Here is a 21574-nt window from a genome sequence, read left to right as displayed (position 1 = left end):
TCAGGAGGTTGCCTGTTGTTTTAGAGTAAGCAATGGAAGAAAACTTTGGCAGATCCATAAATATTATTTCGGCCTTTGAATCTTTTTTCTTATTCTTTATTCTAATTATTCTTCAACTCTATAGGGGGATGACTAGCCAAGCAATCCATTCCTCCTGGATGATCTGCCCTTGAGAAAAGGATCTACCCATTAAATGAAGGTTGTCAAAATAAACTGTTTGCTTAATAGAGGTAGAATTGTACATAAAAATAGATAGCATTGTTCCGCAATGTAGTGTTTGCACTCTAATGTTAGTTAGGATAATTTATCGGTTTGTTTTCGAGCACTATAAATTATTTAGACACATTAAGCTTAGAATCCTAGTCTGATCAATAGGAGAAGAGTCGGCTCTTGCCAGCAAAACCAGGGCAACAACCACGAGCAAGAATCATTGCACCTCGAGGGCGGTTCTGATTCAGCAGGGCTTGTTCTTCATCGGAGGAATCGTCTCTAGAGAGGCCATCTAATTCATTTCCACTCTCATGGATAACATCCTCAGCTATTGTACCATAAAATGAAGGTATAACAAATACAAGTCTTAGAATGATATGCAACAAAAATACTTCTCTCTAGCTCTATGTCTCTTAATGAAGGCTAGGGTAGTGGGGGTCGAATCCACCCACCACCCTACCCCCCTCAAAATACTTAAAAATAAATAAAATAATAAAAATCATGAAAGAAGAAATGTAGGAAGGAAATTCAGTGTGCATTAACGATTACACATTAGATTTTTCTTTGGTTTTTGTTACATTTTTATCTAGCTTTTCAAGCAAAACTTTTCTCTCATGCTTCGTTAGAAAATAGCCACAAATGGAATGCATGTTACTACGAGTAAGTCTATTAGAACTTGAGTATTATACTGTTGCAATTACGAGTGTTGCTCATTTGAGAGATTAGTATTTTTATTTTTGTTGACATTTATCTAAAGTCCATTTTTTGACCTCTTTTTAAGCTTTACTGAAATGGAGCTATGAACCTCTTGCAGCATATTCCCAGTGCAGCTCAATTTGGAGGGCAAAACAGAAGAATTTCAATCTCATGAGCATTGGAAACTTATTGTTATGTCCTCCAAATTGAGCTGCATTCCAACATACTGCAAGGAGTCTATAGTCCCATTCACAGTTCCTTGTGACATCTTGAAAGGTAACATCCATCATTGCAAGGTCAAAGCCATCTCACTTTGATGCAGAGGCCATTAACCTTTTAAGACAGTGCAGGGAACTGTGAAGGGGACTATTTGGAGGACAAAATAATAGAATAAAACGAAATTCTTTGTGAACTTTCTTTCTCATTCAAATTTGTATTGCCTAATAAGAGCAGAAAGAGAAAAGAAAGTGTGTACTATATGATGAGCTGCACTGAGGTTCTATTAACACCATACGTTACTGTCTTTAACTTTAATTTGATTTGTTATCAGCATTTTTGTCGTATATTCATATTAATTATTTTTGCATGATACAGCATTATACCATGGTATTTCAGCCAAGCGTCATTAATAATAATATTCTTTAATCCTCATTAGTCATCCTCAATAGCATGTGCAGAATCATACCATTTACTGTTGCGACAAAATAGGATTTTGATGGACTTCAATCAAAGTGTTTCCATGACAATGTTGGAAAGCACTAGTCTTCAAGAGCAAACCTGTGGATTGTTTTTGAATTGCCTTGTTTGGTGTCCACTAAAACCTACATTGTCACGATGACCATTTTATGCATGCTATTGAAGACAGACAGAGTAGAGAGGTCGGCATACCTAATACTTTAACTTTCCTTGGCATGCATATATGCATAACACTCGTGCATTATTAGCAAACATGTACTCAACATGGTACAACATACATTCTAAGACTAGTTATTGTTATACCTTCAAGCATACTTGTGTGACTGACAAACAGAGCTTTAACTTAAGAATTAACTTAAAAGATTGATATAGCATGGAAGCATGGAGGAAACAGAGAGCATAAACATAGATATGGATAACATCACCAGGCAAAAAGGCTGTGGCATGACAGTGTGGTGGATAATTTCCGGTCATCATAGTTGCTAATCGTTGGTTTCTTGGTGATGATCCTTTTGTGAGGGGGGAGGGGACAGAGGAATAATTTTTTGAGGTAGGCAGAAAGTGACTCCTCCTCACTCCTCCTAAAGACAGCTGCAGAACAAGCACAAGTGCTGCCCTCTCTATGCCCCTGTATTTTCTCTTTAACCCGTTTCATTAGGAGGTCAGACTACAATTCTGTGAATACTTTTTCAGAGAGCCAACGCCCTTTTTGCCTTAGAGGCCTAGTCTTCACTTCAATAAGTTAATCCCTTTATATTTGGGTTAAAAACAAAATGATCAAGTGTACCATAAGGTACTTTCTGTACTTGAAAAAAAAAAAAAAAGTCTACCATAAGGTACTTTCTGTGCTTTAGTAAGTTGTTATATGCTTATGCTTTTATCACTAGTGAAGACCAGGCCTACACAATGCTATCTATTATGGATATCATTGAAACCATATCATCAAGGGAACCAACCTATGTAATGTCTGTCTTTAGTCCATCGGTTCTACTTGAGTGTTAAGTGCTAGATAAAATTAAAAGCATAGGTATCTCAATCCTCCATGGTTCAGACGACGGCAGTCATAATTTAACCATCATGCTTTGCAATTATATTATAAACCACCCTAATTCATGGCTAAAAGAATGCCACTTATAATACTGGTCTTATTTATAAGACGAATGCTTTTTGACTCCTAATATTAGATTATTAGTAAAAATAGACAGGTGATTATTGAAAATCTCGTGCGCTGATTGGTCGAGAAACTCACACTATCACACGATAATCACCTCCAGCGATAATCCCAAATTGCGGCCATGCCGCTTTGTTGCTGTTACCGGAGAGGAATTAGAAATAATGAAAGAAAATGTGTCTTTTAAATATTCCCTGATATTCACTTTGCCTTTGGCGAATAATTGTTAAATATTTACCAAGAATCCAGAAAATGTTCATACCACCCCCTGTAGGGGAAATGGAATCAAGGGAATATTGCTGTAACATATCAAGCAATGCTCTCTTTCCATGCAAGAGGTATGGGTATTTTCTGTGACTGTAAGTATGTTTCACAAGTTTAATTTATTTAAAGACAATTTCAAACTAATCATTATCATCATAATTACAGTTCTGTGCTTATCTTATGACATGTAGTGACAAACAACTCTCCCCTCCCACAATTCCTTTTGATTGTCTAAATACCGTAGAATGTTATGATTAAGAATATTTAAATTTAATGACATCTTCAGTGCTTAGTATTGATATTGCTAGTAATATTTAGCAATCTACAAGCCAGCGGGTGCTTCTAGGGACATCATTAATCTTTATGCTTATCGGTAATTCTCCAAAAATAATCTTACCAATTCTTCAAAATTATTGAATAAATAGTAAAAGATAAGCCAAGGAAAATGGTGAATTTATAGACGGCCACTTGCTACTCTGGACACAGAATAGTGTTTTATTCAAGATTTTAATTTTTGGACCGATAGATAAAAACTACAGAAATGGTTTGAAATTTAAAGTCAGCAAACTGAATAGCGAAGCTCACAGAAGCTCACAATTGGAAGATTATGATGGCATATTTATAGTTTTAGTGCTTTAATACTTTATAACTCACAAAGCCTAAACTACAAGGCACAAAAATATTCAACAGAAGACACAGCTGTTATATAGGGGGGAAATGTTAAGATGAAGATTGCAGAATAGCACACTTACAGATAGTTATGTTGCTAACTAAAGATGGTGCTTATAGTGTGCTGTTATAATATCAATGACTATTAGATGGAGGCAATGGCTGACAGCTTCACTATAGTAGCATTAATAATACTTGATTGTATATGTCACTGATAATCATTATCGTAAGACCATCATCATCCTCATCACCATCATCATTATCATCATTATCACAATTAATCATTATCATCAACTTAATCATCATTTAATCATAACCTTCATAGATACTATCATTGCCATGCTTGCCTCCATGACAACAATTTCCATGACAACCATGACTATGACCATCACCATGGTAAACAATCATAGTCCTAAAACAAACTTGCCAGAAAAGGGAAATGACGAGGGGCTAGCAAAAATACAAGCCCAAAGCCAACCGATAAAGAACAACAGAGCAGATTTTGACTGTGAATTACTCATGGTATGGTCAATGTAGTTTCACAGAATGAAGACATCAGTAGAACCGATTACATCATACTATAAGTTTTTTCACAGCCATGAAATCTCCTCGACTAAAACATGGATACCAATTTAACGATAATTTGCTAATACATGTTGGAATGACTAAAAGTCATTTTAACAAGCTAATTGTTTCAACTCACAATTTAAGGTCTGCCTGGCCCGTGCACTTGTACAGTATGCTTCAATCACTCGAAGGATTAGCATATCTTCTTCTAAGACATGACTTCCACCTAAAGGATGATAATAGCAGAATGTAAAAAGAAGCAGAAACGCAATGGGTGACAACCCTGGGGTCACAAATTTGAATCTTTAATGAAATGCATATGCAAGTTGTGTTTGTCTTTTTTTTTGCTTTTTCTCAGGACCGTTATTTTAAGCCGTGAATCTAATCGTTAATGCTGTCAGTGTTACAACAGAGCATTATTACCTGATACAGATGTTAAGTTACTATGTCTTTCCTCATCTGTTGCTTCACTTTTAGTTCGACCTGCGTGCAGAACGTTTTGTAATCATTAATGAAATATTACATAATACCTAAATCTCCCAAATGATGGAAAAAACTGATTGATCAATTTTGTAAAAGGCTGCCCTTCACCTTAAAATATTTAATGCAAAGATAAAATTATCATCATTTGTTTGTGGTATCTTTTGTTCAAAATAGTTTTAATTCATGAGGTTAAATCTCCACCTTACACCTTTTCAACAACCATTTAACTATAAACTCAGTGTAATAACTTATTAAATAAACTGTAGTTAAATGGAAAAGAAGTTCCAGAAAATATCCAATCCATGCCCCTTTCCCTTCCCTCTGAGGGAGAGAGAGTCAATAGCCTGCAGGGATGGTGAGGAACCCTTATCCTGTTTGGGGGCGGGGTTAGGAAGGGGGTCTCGTCAGTCCCTCTAAAGGAAAGGTAGGAATATTTTCTAGATCTACAAAACTGATTATTTTTATAAAGAGAACATTAATTTGTGTAGAAGTACAGAGTATGTTGGTAGGTATTTTTATGTACGCATTCAAAATTCAGATAACAATAACGAACAAGGTGAGAATGTTGTCATGGCAGCAGGCCCAGAAGCTTTCTACAGCGTGTTCATCTTATTTAACACTGCCCTTGCTTATTAGCCATTAATAGCATATTATTAGTAATAAATAAATAATATTAATAAGTTAAGGCGAAAGCTGTGACTATGTATTCAGTTGGACAAAAGTCTTACTTTTTCAGAATAAGTGAACAAAGTGAGGGAAAAGAACGAAACAAACAAAAAAAATATAAATAGACAACCAACACTGAAAGATCCACATGAAGAAAAAATAGGACCAATTAAGGTCCTGTCCACATATAACCAGATATTTTTGAAAACAGAATTTATTCCCTAATTGGTAAAAATATCCACAAATATCCATTGAATACGCAACTTGAAAATGCAACTTTTCAAAGATGTGTGCGTGTGTGTGTGGATGGTTGAAAATGATTCAAAATGTTCTGTGTGAAGGAGGATTTTTTGAAAATGGAATAAGAAAATTCTGTTTACAAAAATATCCAAATACACGAGGACGGGTCTTAACACGTAATATATACATTAAAAGAGAAGCTAAAAAAGAGGAAAAAACCCTGTTATATAGTTGAAAGAAAAGAAAGGACGATTAAAAAGAAAAGCTGATTAAAATTAATGGGGAAAATGATGAAGTCAAAAACGACCATTTTTTTATAGGAAAAGGAATTAATTTATAATGTGCAAAAAAATGAAATTTGTAACACTAATAATCATTAATATCAACTGGTTTAAATGTCTCAACTTGGTAAATCAAAACTTTCAAGAATTTTAAGAGATTGAAAATTAAGTTATTGAGTAGACTGGAAAGAGAGAGATTTACTTACATGTACAGTGAGTAGTACAAGTTTTGAAAGTAGAAATTGGATTTACCGTTAGACAACCTACAAGGAAAAGTTAGCAACTTACAGTTTATAATTTTTATAATGTTTATTTTAAGCACTGATATATTGCCGATGATGAATAGAAGTGCAGTATTTTAAATACTAAAATTAGTTATTTTTTCAGGTCAAATTGATTGATGGGTAGTTATGTTATTATCTCTCATTATTATTAGCATATAATAATAATTAATATTGATTATTAAATATTAATTAAATATTAATTTATAGACTTTAAACCCTGAAGACAATTTTCATTTTAAGTTAGTATATAATTATCTATTTTTTTTAGTTTACATGTAATAATATTTTATGATTACGAAATTTTATTTTTTGCTCCGATATACTTTCATTATTTAACTGAATAAAGAATGTAACATACAAAAATTTACCATAGAAAATTAATCTTAAGTTATCTTAATCTTTGCCCTTGATATAAAAATATTTAGATTTTTCCTGTTTTGTAATTGCACTTAAGCTATTTACAGGATTTATTATCTATTTACATGTAAAGTAAATATTTTCAAAGTGTTTAAAATCAAATGTAAGAGATTATAAATTAATGCTTTGAAAGAAGAGCAGCCTAAGGGAGGCATCTTATGGCACATCATTGTTAGTACATTGTAAAAAGATCGAGGTATTTGATGTAAGATTATTTTTGTATTCACAGACACTATGTATAAATCAATGTTTTGACAAAAGAGCAAGCCTCTCACAGCAGGTGTTAGGTGTAAAGAGAACATTTTCACAATATCTAGGTTATGAGGTGAATATTGTTAGCTATGTTGGGTGATTGCTCACCATGTGATAAAGGTAAACACTGTAAGATCGTGAAATCTGGAGACAAAAGAAAAACAAAGTGATGTTCCACTTTGGTCAAATTAAATCATGGTATCTTGTCGAACACGTAACAAAACAAACAAAACAAACAAATGAACTTCAAAATAACATGCAGACAAACTTGTGTTATAAAAAGTATGACGTTCAATAATCATTATGTGTTCGTTGTCATATTAAAAAAAATTTTTTTGAAACAATTTATTTAAAAGTAAATAAATAATTGATTGATTAATGATAAATAAAATAGCTAGATAATTAATGATTCATAAATTAATAAATGTTCTGATTAGCAAGTTTAGGGGCATTAATCTAATACATTATTACTAATAAATCCTATAGCGGTAATAGCATTGGATTAATGATAATTATTGATTTTGTCATTGCCAAAATAAACTTTATGATATGTTGAAGTACATGATTATCAATTTATTAGTAGTAATAGTTATTAAAGATAGTATAATCTTTTAGAATGTGTACAGGAAGAGGTGGTTTACTCAAGCATCAGAGATCAGATAAAGAGAAACAACATTTTTTTTGGCAGAAGAGAAGTAGAGAGACAGGAAGAAAAACAGGAAAAAAAATGAAATTCTAATCTGAAACTCATATGAAAATGAAAAGGTTTTTGTTTCATAATGATGTCACAATCATCATGGTTTTCACTTTTCAACCAAATTCACAACGACAGACAAATCCCTCAATTAGCTTTACAGCTAAATATTTTTGACAGTAATAAAGTTTATTATTATTATTATCATTATTGATTCCCCTTGGGTATAATGTTTTTCTATTTCAGACAGAAAGTCATTCCCTCAAGTATTATTTCTTTGTTTAATGGTCGTGCATGAGAAGACGCATTAATATCAATACCACTAAAAAAACATTATTCTCAAGGGAATGATACATGGTCTGCAATGGGAAAACATTATGTTCAATAGGATTTGGTCAACTTTGGCAAGTTTAAAAAAAAAAAAAAACCATAAAAAAATCTAATTTGGTATCCTTGTTGCTTTAAAATGTGGGACAGTTCAATAGAATCAGGCTCCAATCAATGTAAATGTTCAAACTAGAATTTCAAAGTTGATTTTGCGGAGGGAGAAAAAGAAAAAGACAAAGAAAATACAGAAAAATACAGAAAAACTGTCAAGATACAGAAGAGAACCATCTAGAATTTCTACTTAATGATGGTGGGTTTGAGCGCATTGAACTCATGATTACAGGATGAGAAAAAGGAATATCATTACTATACATGCATTTGTGAGAATAACCTTAGTAGATGAAAAGTCTATTATTTTTGTTCTAAGAATTCAAATTAATTTGATTACTGATTAATAAGTTAATATAAAAGCAATAAGGATTATACCTGAGCTGGCCATTAATTATATAACAAGAGACAACTCACGTTAACAAGATAGAGGAAAATGATCCATGAGAGGGTAAATCGTTATATTTGATATATTAAGTAGAGTACTGTAAAATCCTGGATATAAACCCCTTCAAACATACTCTAAACCCTCAATACAACCTTAGACACATACGTATGCATGAGTAGCAAAGATAAATATTTATACTGTAGAGTGCAAACAATTAATCCGTGAAACACTAATTACTAAATAGTACAAAATAGTGCTAATTGAACAATAGAAAACAATAGAATTTGTATGAAAGTGTTATTTATTAGATAGCATTAAGAGACAGAAGAAATGCAACTTCAACTAACAAAATGTCCTTGCCTTACAGCATGATAGATATGTACTGGGCAAAAATAATCTTACAGTTTGTGGCAAAAAGCTTTAGAATGAGCAACATCATTATCAATTTTTATCAATTATTGAGCAAGCGATGAATGCATATTTTTCAATAGAGAAAATTAAAGAACGTATAGCTGTTATTGATACTACAAACCTTGTTTCTTCTTGTTGGAGTGTAAAAGGCCTTTGACAGAACGCCCCATTGAAGTATCATGCTATCATAAAAAGCCAAAATATTATTTTAACCCTGAAATAGCTTCTGGACAGATTCAAGTCAGGACACATGCATCTACACTACTACTAACCTCTTTAGCTGCCAGTGCATAAGCAGGTCGAAGAGGTGGAGTTGGTCTAAGTTTGGAGAAATCCCATCTCTTTGGTACTAGTGGGCTATGTACTGGAGAGCCGAGTGAAGTCAAATCTGTATTTGCTGAATGAGACGTAGACATGGAACGTATTATCTCTGTTGAGGGCTGCAAAAGAGTGATAAAATTTATTCTCAGACTGCTTAAAAATTGTTTCCTTCAATTTTTTTATCAGACCTTCAAAGAATGTCTTACTTACAGATCAAATAGACCTCCTCGGCTCGGGCGTTATTTCAGACCACGTTAAATCCCATTTCAGACCACGAGTCATTCCCTAGAGTATCCTTTCTTTGTTTAACGCTTGTGATCGGTTGCACATGAGAAGACACATAAATATGGATACAACTCCAACAAAGAATCTAATTCTCGAGGGAATGACACATGGTCTGAAATGGGACAACATTACACTCAAGCCGAGGAGGTCAATTGGAATTTAGCTCATTAGGTTTTGCAGAGGGAGGAAAATAAATGGAGAACACAAAAAAACCCTTGAATCAAAGGAAAGACCTAACAAACTTTGCTAACATGTGCTGCAAGTCCAAGGAGTTCCTTACCTGATGTGACGTTGTTAAAGAAGTACTATTAGACCTCTTAGGCAAGCCAGTTGGTGAGACATTGAAGTCACTTGTCTTATCTGTTTTGCCGATAAATCTTGAGTCCCATGCTGTTTTTTCCAGGGATTTTGGACTGTGATTTGGAGTTGAGTGTGACGGTTCTATTCCTACAAGCTCGGAAACAGTTTCTAACCAGGCTGCCTTTTCTGGTGCATGGTTTGTTGAGATTTTCATTACCTCTCCACTTGCTGAAGACACCAAGAAATATTTATGAATAAAACTCACTTGTTGGATTTTAAATGGGAAAGAAATGGGAAATAAAAAATGGGAAAAGAATACATAGAATGGGGAAAGAATAGGTAGAATGGGAAAAATTGTCTTTTTGTTTAGCAATCGGGTATCCCATGATATCAGACTGTAGTGAGAGAAAAATAATATCACCAACTCCAACAGCCAATCAGAATACAAGAATTTGAGGATACTGGAGTGAAAAAAGTATTTATTGTCTATTTACAGTACCTTTGATTTCGAAGGCATTGAGGATGCCCTCTGTGTCTTCTAAAGATCTTAATGACACTCTTGATAAGTCATGCTTTTTCTGTGAAGGTAAACAGAGCAGTGACAATTAACACAAGACCTTCTTATCTAGAAATACAAGCAGGGTTATGGGAAACTTACCTCATAACAGAAGCCGTTAAGCCTTGGGCTGACTTGTAGTATGACGAGATAGGATGGAAATAACAGGAAATATCTCTCTTTAACTTCCTGGAAAAATGAGGACAAAGATGGTGATGGTCATAATGATGACAGTAATTACTGACAACAATGTTAATGATTGAAAAATAACAATATTCATGATAGTGGTGATGTGATGATGATGATGACAAAAATAATGGCAATGGTGATTATGATGATGATGTCAAAAAGAGGCTTCAAATTCTTTGAAAAGCATTTATCACTTTTAAGGCACAGACACACGGTGCAACATTGAAGTAGGATGGTTTTCTACTTTAGCAATGTTGCGCTTAATGTTGCACCGTGTGTCCTCAGCTTTAGACTTTCTAATGACTTCATGATAACTTACCCCTTCATTACCATGGATTAGAAACTGCGACACTAGTAAGCATTCTCCAAATTTAGCAAGTTCCTGAAACAGGGAAAGAAAAACACAATTGAAAATGCAGCATCAGGTTACAATATTGACAAGAAGATGCAACTTATTCCATTGTATGAAGACCATGTCAGTTTCTACCAAAACAATCATATTATTGATTGAAAGTCACTTGTTAACATGAAATGATAAAAGGGTAAATTTTACACCATGAAAAGATGAAAATACTGATGTTTTGGATGCTAGTCCTTCATCAGAGTTTTGCTTTATCAGTACTGTTTCATTAGAAACACAGACACAGCTCAGACTAGTTTTTATCTAGTTATCTCTTGTTAACACTGATATAATTTGAAAGCATGCTCACAGAATTGCTTGCTCAGATATCAACATTCCTTGCAATTAAATTTCAACTTAATTATAACCACTACATTCAATACTGAAAACATGCAATACTCTGACAACTCTTGCTTTTGATTGAGGGAGAAAAACTTGTGTATCTAGAGAACACATTTTGCTCTACTAAATAATAATCTAAACAAAGAGAAATCAAAGCTTACTAACCTCTTTATCAAGGCCTTCAATGTCTCCGGTAAGAATTTCTAGTTCCGTTTCCTTCTTCTTTCTCATTTCAGTACAGCTGGTCTGTGATAACATTATCATTTATTAATTATTGATTATATTCACATATTTTATTTACCACTAACAATGAACCCCAAAACCAACTTGTTTTGTTAAAAGTAGGTTGGCAATTGCAAGCAGCCACCATTGAATTAATATGTGGATTGTTATGGAATTTGAACTCATTGTTTGACATGTTGGCTAACCAGAAGGTCCCTGATGAGTCTCTTGGCAGGAATGAATCAAATTTGAATCAAATATTTAAAAATACTTATATATCATTTTCTGTCTTGTGCTGAATGTTTATCAGCTGAATATTCCTGAAGCGAGATGACGTTCTACCCCCGTCTCTAGACCATAATCCTTTTCACACTGCTTTTGTTCTTTAATTATGACTATTGTTCATGTATTCTCTAAGGAATCAAAAATTTTAATATAAAAGAATTTTAATATAAAAGAATTTTAAAAACTATTATGGTATAGAGTCGGGGGTAAAATGTCATCTCGTTTCAGGCTTATTGAAAGTTGTCAATAGCATTCTTTATGGCCGACAGCAAATGGTAGTCAGTTTTTGACCACTATTTAGAACAGCTAATGAAATTCGAAGACTTTCCTTGACTTACGTACTTTTATATTTTGAAAAACAGCTATTGCCTTTTTGGTATCCAGTTGATCAATATGTCCATCCTATATTGAAATGAAAAATGTAAATCACACTTATCAAGGGTTTTCAAGAAATATCAACACATCTACAAAGAGGCATTGGCTTTTCCAAGGGGTTGGGAGGGTCGGAGGATAGTATATTGAGTAGTTTAAAAAAATATTCATACCTCTCCCAAAGGGAGTATTGGATTTTTAGAGAGTGGGGAGGGTCTGAGAAGGGTATGTTTTTATGGAATCTTTATGAAGTAGAGGGTTCAATATCATCCCAGCTAACTAACTAACTTTATAAAATAACTGTTATGAATCTCGCATTCTGATTGGTTGGATGTGCGTGCTTTATGAGAGCACACAGCACGCACACACACTTTCAGTTACATATTTCCTATCCAAAATAACAGTTATAAATTGTAATTTGTATTTTATAAAAGAAAAAAAAAACTTGCTTGCTGTGCTGTGTGGAGTTATAAAGCACTTGGGGATTGGCAGTGGAACACTGGAAAAGTGTTGAGAAGCACTCCACTATGTGTCGTGCTTCTCCTTACACTTCTCTCGTGTTCTGCCAACCCCCGCGTGCTTTATAACTGCACAAAGCACGCACTCGTGTTTTCTATTTCTTCAAACTAGTCAACCAACCAACCGACCGAACAAATAAACAAACAAAAATAAAACAAACCTCTAAATGTCTTTCCAGCTCAAGTAATAAAGTTGGGTATTTATCAAGGTGGCGGAAGGGCTACAAGGAAACAAAAAAGTGTTAACTTACAATTGTAAAATTTGTGCAGTCATAGACTGAATGATTGTGTGATTGACTGAATGACTGATTGATGTGAGGAATCAGTGAATCATATGTATGATCACTAGTAATTGACAGAATATGATTAATAGTGGCCTAGATACCTTGCTTAGACTTGTGGTGAGGGTAAGTATTCCAGGTGCTGGTGCTCCTTTACTTTCAATGAATGCCGACAATTCATCGCTGCAATATAATCATATTATCAAATCAATATACAGTGGAACCCCGTTAATAAGGACACCGTTGGGACGGACAAAACTGTCCTTATTAATGGGGTGTCCCTATTAACCGAGGTGTCAAAAAAACAGCTGAAAACACATTTTTAACCATTTATTTTTACTGTACTGTAAAGCTTGAACTACAGTGTTCAATATAACAGCCTAAACTAGAACAAAAAGTGCATTACTGTACAAGGACAACATTTGCATTTACTGCACTGTATTGTACAATTTCATTTTGAGTTGAGTTCTGGAAAAAAACAATGCAATGGTATTGCGAGCTTTGTCTTATTCATTATGCTGTAATAGGAAACTCTACAGCAATGATCAGTGTGTGGTCCTCCGATACGCAAAAACTGACAATATAATCTGTATTCAGCTCATTATATCAATAAACAAATACAGAAAAGACGTCTTCAAATTTCAAATGTCCTTAATGTGGGGTTGTTTATGCGCGGTTGTCCTTAGAGCGGGGTTCCACTGTATATGTATTATTGTATGTGTGATGGTGATGATGATGATGATGATTGTGATGAAGATGGTAATATTGATTCCGATGATGATGAACATGATAGAAATAAATGGTGATGATGATTGTGATAATGATGCCAATGATTATGATGCTTGGGGTGATGGAGATGATAATGGTGATGATGATGATGATGGTGGTGATGATTATGAAAATGATGACGATGAAGTTTGACAACTGAAGTTTCAGCCAAACTGGCGAGAACCATCATCTGGTAATGACAAAATACCAGCAGAGGTTACAAAGAATAAAAAACTATTGGTAGTAATCAAAATTACCTATACTTTGTAAGAATTTCCACAGCTCTTGGATGGTTTGCACAGTAAGTTAAGTAGAGCTCCTTCATCTGTCATAAACCAGAGTGTAAAAAGAAAAATAGTTCAAATTCAGTCAAATTTGTACAAAAGTATAGGATTTCCTTTGTATATCTCTGAGCTATGACTGTAATCTATAAGCAGACACTACAGTAGTTCTATTATATCTTTGAATATACCAAGTCTTTACCTGAGGTGCAATTTGTAAGAAGTTTGCTGCGATACGTTGGGTGCTGAGAGGCTGACTGTAAAAAAAAAGTGAAGAGATTTTTATTTTTATTCGTGTGGCTCTGACGAATTGTTTTCCCTGTTCTTTGTGATTGGCGATGTCAAGGAATCAAGTAATTTATATGCATGTATCTTTAGATACTTACTGTGCACACTCGTCTATGATACTAAAAAGGTTTTGTTGAAATTTAACAAGTTCTTCAAAGTTTCCACATAAAACTTTCAAATCTCTTGAAGAGAGGCTGAAATAAAAGAAAGAAAAAAATTGAGTGAGGGAAAGGAATTATAAAATATTTTCATTTAAGTATCTAGTTGTTCTAGTGCTTTCGCACTAATTGGGGACACTTTTCGCTCACACACACTACCACTTCATTCAATATTTTATGCACACAACACTCAACTCACATGTTGATTTTTACAGCAGAGGGAGGAGACCGGAGAAGCCGGAGAAAACTCTCGTAGCATAGGAAAGAACAACACATCAAACAAACTCAATTCACATGCCGACCACAGGGCTCGAACCAGCGACCTGACCCGTTGGACTCACAGCGGTGAAAGATGACACGTTAGCCGTGAACACCAACATGCAACCTCCAATGGCCTGATATGTTTGCAATGTTTACTTACACATTTGAAAATTTCAATGGCTTGAGATAGTTCTGCAGCAAGGCCTGAAATAAAAAGAATATAAGGAAATAAATCAATAAATATAATAAAATCAAATCCAGAGATTGATTTAACCCACCTGGAGTTCACTAACATGAGCCCTTTCTGTGTCCAAAATATTTTGTACAACCTATTAGATACAATATTATGTTTGGTGTTAGCAGTTGAGTTGCAGCACTTTGATTTTACAAAGATTCTTACCAAGTTATGATATACTCTTGTGCTGTCCCTTTTATTTGCAGACAGCGCATCAGGGGATGGAGTTGTGGGTGTTACTGGTACTTCAGGACCTGGGAGAAAATTAATCAAAAGGGAATAGAAATTTAGGAGTTGATTTTTGCACAGAGAAAAAATAGAAAACCTAGAGAAAAACCCTGGAAGCACAGGAGAGAACCAACAAGCAAATCTAGAGTACTCCAAAATGATGACAATTCTGAGAACAGATAAAAAACCTTTAATGTCTAAATCCAGTGTCCACAAAAATGGACTGAGAATTTAGAAGTTAAATTTGAGAAGGGGAAAAAAAAAACAGAGAAAAAAATTCAAATGTATAGTTTAAAATTCAAATGTATAAATTATCCATACCCCCTCTTTTACTCCGACGAAGGACTTAGCGTCCGAAATGTCAGTTTTTCGTCTTTTTCACAGTGTATAATTTACCTTTTTATCATTACTGTTTCATTAGAAACACCGACGGAGCTCACACTAGTTTTTAGCTAGTCACATTTTTTTAAGACACCCCCCTACCCCCTGGAAATTCCAATTTTCTTCCATACAAACTCTGTAATTTTTGTTCTTTCTCTGACCCCTCTACTCTGTGGAAATTCCAAATTCCTCTGTGGGGTGGGTATGGATTTCTGGAACTACACAATTAAAGAAAAGAATCAAGCAAAAAGCAAAGAGAAGCGAACTTACTTGAAGAGATTTCCTGGACGTAATTACTTGGAAACCAACCATATTTGCCATTGATAGTCCCTTCCCACCATCCACCATCAACGACCTGAATTAATTAACATAATATCAGTTACAACCTTGAAGATATACAGTCGAGTATTAACATTAACAAACTGATGATAGGATGAGGTAAGATCTGTGATTCATGTAACGGCAAAATCTATAATAATATGAAGGAAATATGGTACTAAATGTTGAAGAGCATACCTTTGTTACTTCTAGAATGTCTCCTTTTACGAAACAGATCTGAAAGGAAAATATTAAGAAAGTTGAAACTAGTTCTGGGTGGGAGAACAGTACTAGTTGAATTGATAGATGATTTGATGGGTAGATAGAATGGATCAATGGGTGAATGGATAGGTTATTTGATGAATAGGTAAATGTATAGATTAATAGATGAGTGGGTGGATAATTAATTACCTCATCATCATCAGTCCCTTGAAATGGGAAAGTTGCCTTAACAAGGCGTACACCACCACCATAATCTGTCATCTCCTTCAACAACCACAGGCAAAAATAATATTAGCGGTAATGTTATATTTGATAGAAATGAGTTTATTCATTATTAGTTAGCAAATACTTGACATTTCAATAATTTCGTCGACATATTATTTAGTGTTATGATTTACTCCTTTACTTTGGGCTTGATGTTTTCCTATTTTAGATTACATTTCATTCTCTCTAGTGTAATAATTTCTAATGTCTTTGGGTAATAAATTATCATGGTTATGATTAAACCAAAGAAAGTCATACTTGAGCAGTATGGAAGAGGAAAACATTAAACCCATATCATCATCAAGAGTAAATGGTTTGAACCCACGTGTAGAAGTTTGGTGTGAAATGTGATCATCCAGGTGAGTATAGTCTTGAGAAAGACTGTTGTTGGTGGTGGCTGACAGTTTGTTGCGAAGTGTAATGGTCCAGGTGAGTGTAGTCTTGAGAAAGACTGTTGTTGGTGGTGACTGACGTTTCGACAACCTGAGTGCAAGTCATCTTCAGAGTCCAGTGAGAAAATGAGAGAGAAAACGTTCTATCACTGGACTCTGAATATGACTTCCGCTTAGGTAGTTGAAACGTCAGTCAAACGTCAGTCACTACCAACAACAGTCTTTCTCAAGACTACACTCACCTGGACGATTGCCACATTTCACAATAAACATATTATTTTTATCATTTTATTATTATCTGTTTTTTTGTCTTTTCTTTTTAAATTTTACTCAATATGACAATATTCTAAATTCAATAAAAGTCAAGTTATTATGTATAATAGTTGATTAAGGCTTTACTTACATTACCATAACAGAACTTCAAATTTTAAAATTTTATGGAACCCTGAAATAACCTCTGGGCTGATCTTAGTCAGGGCATTGTTAACTTACAGATCGAACCCTGAAATAACCTCTGGGCTGATCTAAGTCAGGGCATGGTCAACTCACAGATCGAACCCTGAAATAACCTCTGGGCTGATCTTAGTCAGGGCATTGTTAACTTACAGATCGAACCCTGAAATAACCTCTGGGCTGATCTTAGTCAGGGCATTGTTAACTTACAGATTGAACCCTGAAACAACCTCTGGGCTGATCTAAGTCAGGGCATTGTTAACTTACAGATTGAACCCTGAAATAACCTCTGGGCTGATCTAAGTCAGGGCATGACTAACTCACAGATCAAACCCTGAAACAACCTCTGGGCTGATCTTAGTCAGGGTACAGCTATATTACAGATTGAACCCTAAAACAGCCTCTGGGCTGATCAAAGTCAAAGCCCAGCAAATTCTCAGATCAAATTAGAAGTTCCTTTGGTATATTAACTTTGTTTTAATGAATATTTAAACATGTATAGCACACAAACGTTTTCTGGGTTTTCTGTCTCCGCACACATTTCTTTCATACACACAAATTATTATCATGTTTAATAGAGGTGTTAAATGATATTATTAACTAACATTTTTCTGAATGGTAACATGATTTCCAGCTTGCCTGCGAGTCATGCAAAACATATCCCTGAAAGTTAGAATTAATTAATGCAGAAGCTTTAACAAGATTTGCAGTTAAGTATTACTTTGTATTTTATTTAATATTCATTTAAATTCCCATTTATTCCCATTTATTGATTTCTACTTCAAACCGATCTCAAAAAATTGCTCAATCTCATTGATAAACTGTTAGGAGATATGGGATTGGTCTCTGTTAAAATTTCATTATTATTACATTTTTATTTTTGGTTTAAAATATATAGTGCCATTTAGATTGATTCAAGTAATATATTTAAAAGCTAAACAAACCCTAAAACAATTAAACTTTGGGCTGATCAGGGCATAGCTTACTCACAGATCGAACCCTAAAACAAACTTTGGACTGATCAGGGCATAGCTTATACTCACAGATCAATATTGGAATTTAGCTGATGAGTTTTTGCAACAGAAAACTGGACAACCCAGATAAAAACCATGGTATCTTGGAGAGATGAAACAAACTCTACTCACATGCGACAATGATTCCAAGAATCAAACCTTAGACCCCAGAGGTGGGAGCCTAGTGTACTATTGCTGTACTTCTCCGAAATGAATACCAGTCATTTCATTACGTGTCAGTTTGTTTCGTTACATGGTATTTAGTTCGATTCATTACATGCATGTGACTTGAATATAGATATGTATGTACCAAAACGACCATAAAAATGTAACGAATTAACTATACACATGTAGCAAACCGAACTGTAATGAAACTGACATGTAATGAAACAACTAGTTACTGTCCAAAACATGACTTGAATACAGACATGTACCAAAATGACCATATCATACACATGTAACGAACCAACCTGTAAAGAAACTGACATGACAAATAAAAGAAACTTATGAATAAAAGACAATCTTTACTTACTTTTTTCTCTGCAATTTGTGCTATACTGTTCTCTCCTGTGTTATCGCCGTCTATTTGTGTTGGCAATGGTGGTGGCCTGGATGTGTTGGTAGCAAAACCATGACCTGTCAAATAAGTAACCACTGAAAATTAGTATTCCTTAGTACTATATATCGGGGGGGGGGGGGGGGGGGGGGGTAGGGGGTTCTCTGCACATTTCATGATAATTAGAAAAGGATGATCACTGTTCACAAAAATTAATATTAAACGTCCAAATTTCACAAATTTTAGAACATGTTAGAATAATGAATCCAGAAAATAAGTTTTGCTCATTACCGATCACAAAAATTAAAAAGAATTGTGATCATGATTTCAAATGAAAAACCCTCACCTTCCCTAATATACGGTACATTATTTTTGCTAGCGTACATAACAGTGATATATGCATATTGGTTCTTGGTGTTGAATAAAAATTGAGCTAAATACAATTAATAAATTTTATAAATTTACAGTATGGATTAACAGCATCCAATAATGAATTTTGTCTCTCATAGTTTTGATTTTTCTTAGCATGACAACAAATTTTAATTCCTTTAGAATTGAACACAACAATTTAAAGACTTTTAGCTTAGGAGGTGAGACAGTGGCTTGTTATGAGGATATAATACTAAGTAAACATCTATCAAGATTTGCACGAAATATTGAAAACTTAGATTATATCGATCAGTTTGTTCAAAGGAATTTTTTATTTATTCTATCCACAAAGGCAATCTTAAAATAATATTATGAAATTGAGAAAAATGGGATAGCAGCATTAAGCTTGATACAGTATTATCTAACTTTTATCTATGATACTGCCTACCACCTGAATCCATAGACAACATGTGTTCTTTGTATCACATGTTTTAAAAGCAAAGATGCGTATCAATTACAGAGATTAGAATAAAGCAGACAAAACGGGATTTTTAGGAGATACTTTCGTTTGTCTAAGTCTGACTCACATGTGGCAAGTAATTAAGGCATTTGAATTACGACTTGAATATATCTACATGTATTATATAGAGAGTTACTAGCCTGAAGAAAGTGTAAAGTGCTCAAGGCAACAAACAAGACCTTAAAAAATGTTGATCATAAATTCAAATTCTTCAAAACATAATTCTTTAAACTATCTTAAAATCATAATAGAACAATTTTGAATTTATCACTTGGAAAAAGAAAGAATCTATTGAGTATCTTGAATTGGTTTTATTTTCAAAAAAACTTAAAAAAATGAAATGAAACAGAAAGAAAATGAACATTCGCTGGTATGGTGTTAAGGAAATGGCTATGAAGAATTTTTGTTCTTATCTTATTTTAAATACAAGGGACTGTTCTTGCACTAATTACAACACATTGAATAATCTTCTATTTATCTTTAGCTCTGATATTTTTCGAAAACATTTTTATATTAATAAAACAATAAACAATATCCGACCTTACCAGCAGTTGCTTTAGAAACTCTATGCAATATTATAGATAAATGGGTATGTAAAAGGAATATTGAGAGACTTATACTTGCCATGTGAAGCAAGGGATTTACAAAGTTTTTTCAGCATGCTTCTTCGATGGAAAAGATCTTAATTACGATTTACAATGAACGACCAAAAATTCCATGATATGTGATCATCCTTGTAAAGGAAATCTTAAATAATCTTCACAAGATAACAAGAGACCAATGATACTGAAACAGTAAGCTGCTTTAAGGATGCATTGTACATTTTCTTCAATTACTTTCAGTTTTTACTGAATCAAGGAATTGACACTTGTCAATCAAATGCTAATATGTTCGTCATGACTGAGAGAATCTCATCTTTTATGATTCAATACTTGGTGTCAATTTTTTTGTCATAATTAGACATCTCTTTAAATAAATTTATGACATTTTGGACCACACTGTAAAATGATATCTTATGAGTCTCCAATTCTGTTTAAAGATTTCAAAAATTGCTTCAAAATTACAAATTTAATTTGACATAATTTTGGCCATTATTTCATGCGTTTAGTTCCGGGTTAAATCAAAACATAGGTGGACAAATTCACTGGATCAGATCAATTCTTCACAGTTTTGATGAATTATATTGATCGAATTCGAGTGCTGTGCTCGTGAAAAGATAAATCTCAAATACGCAGAATACTTCCAATTTTTTTCTCTTATTTAATACTGAGTGGTACTGATCAAAGAGATTTGACCAATATTAAAATCTCCTACAAATATAAGGCTGTTTAATCCCTACCAAGCCTTTGCAAAGCTTGTGAATACACATCTAACATTTAAAACAACTTAATACTAAGTTATCTGATTCCAAGGAGAGTAAAGATTTACGAGAATAAGTAATTTCAAAGTCCAGATACAATCTTTTGACGTAATTTTCGACTCAACTCGAACAAAAGTTAATATGATCACAAGCGAAAGGCTCACACAAAAACCAAGTATAAAACAGCCTTATTTAAGGACAAAACACCGGAAATTTAGCTTATTTAAATAAACTGAGCTTTCAGCTTTCATAATGTCATTCTTTACTTCCAAATGAAGTTATTTTTCATTAAAAAAGTCGAGTTTTGACATTCCTGTACGGAGTGGGTTCCACTTCGACATGGCCGCTCGTATCCTCACCTCATTTTACAAAGGACACGACATTTAAACTATGTTTTCTTACCATTTGATATACTTTCTAAGCTTTCGAGAGTCCGTAGCACTTTTTCATATCCTCCTTCGCTTTCCAGGTCATTTACAGCAAAAACCTAACGAAACATAACGAGAAAACTTGGAGATTTGTGTCGAGTCAGTGGAAGATTAGTCGGAGTCTGCTCAATGGAGCTCATGAAATATTAATGTCCTAAGATTATGTTTATTATAAATAAGCATA

The 21574-nt window shown here is 33.9% G+C and overlaps 1 protein-coding gene across 1 annotated transcript in view; it reads right to left on the bottom strand.

The window, feature by feature from the left end:
- The window catches only part of LOC116303476 (rho guanine nucleotide exchange factor 7), a 29035-nt gene that overhangs the window by 6760 nt on the left and 701 nt on the right, over positions 1–21574 (bottom strand). The window contains exons 4-27 of the mRNA XM_031713022.2: positions 21365–21449; positions 18690–18793; positions 16225–16299; positions 16012–16050; positions 15766–15850; positions 15052–15140; positions 14930–14980; positions 14812–14855; positions 14331–14426; positions 14147–14201; positions 13921–13988; positions 13000–13078; positions 12776–12835; positions 12067–12126; positions 11383–11463; positions 10795–10857; positions 10389–10475; positions 10230–10308; positions 9711–9958; positions 9097–9264; positions 8946–9006; positions 7005–7040; positions 4697–4756; positions 4410–4499 (exon numbers count right to left, since the gene is read on the bottom strand). Coding sequence (XP_031568882.2) covers positions 4410–4499; positions 4697–4756; positions 7005–7040; positions 8946–9006; positions 9097–9264; positions 9711–9958; positions 10230–10308; positions 10389–10475; positions 10795–10857; positions 11383–11463; positions 12067–12126; positions 12776–12835; positions 13000–13078; positions 13921–13988; positions 14147–14201; positions 14331–14426; positions 14812–14855; positions 14930–14980; positions 15052–15140; positions 15766–15850; positions 16012–16050; positions 16225–16299; positions 18690–18793; positions 21365–21449 — 1963 coding nt within the window. The remainder of the gene's footprint in view (positions 1–4409; positions 4500–4696; positions 4757–7004; positions 7041–8945; positions 9007–9096; positions 9265–9710; positions 9959–10229; positions 10309–10388; positions 10476–10794; positions 10858–11382; positions 11464–12066; positions 12127–12775; positions 12836–12999; positions 13079–13920; positions 13989–14146; positions 14202–14330; positions 14427–14811; positions 14856–14929; positions 14981–15051; positions 15141–15765; positions 15851–16011; positions 16051–16224; positions 16300–18689; positions 18794–21364; positions 21450–21574) is intronic.

This window comes from Actinia tenebrosa, unplaced genomic scaffold (genome assembly GCF_029948245.1).
Source record: "Actinia tenebrosa isolate PJP-AT-01 unplaced genomic scaffold, QUT_ActTen_1.0 PGA_scaffold0__85_contigs__length_37466705, whole genome shotgun sequence".
In the NCBI taxonomy this organism is placed as follows: Eukaryota; Metazoa; Cnidaria; class Anthozoa; order Actiniaria; family Actiniidae; genus Actinia; species Actinia tenebrosa.
This window is presented reverse-complemented; position numbering and strand designations above follow the sequence as displayed.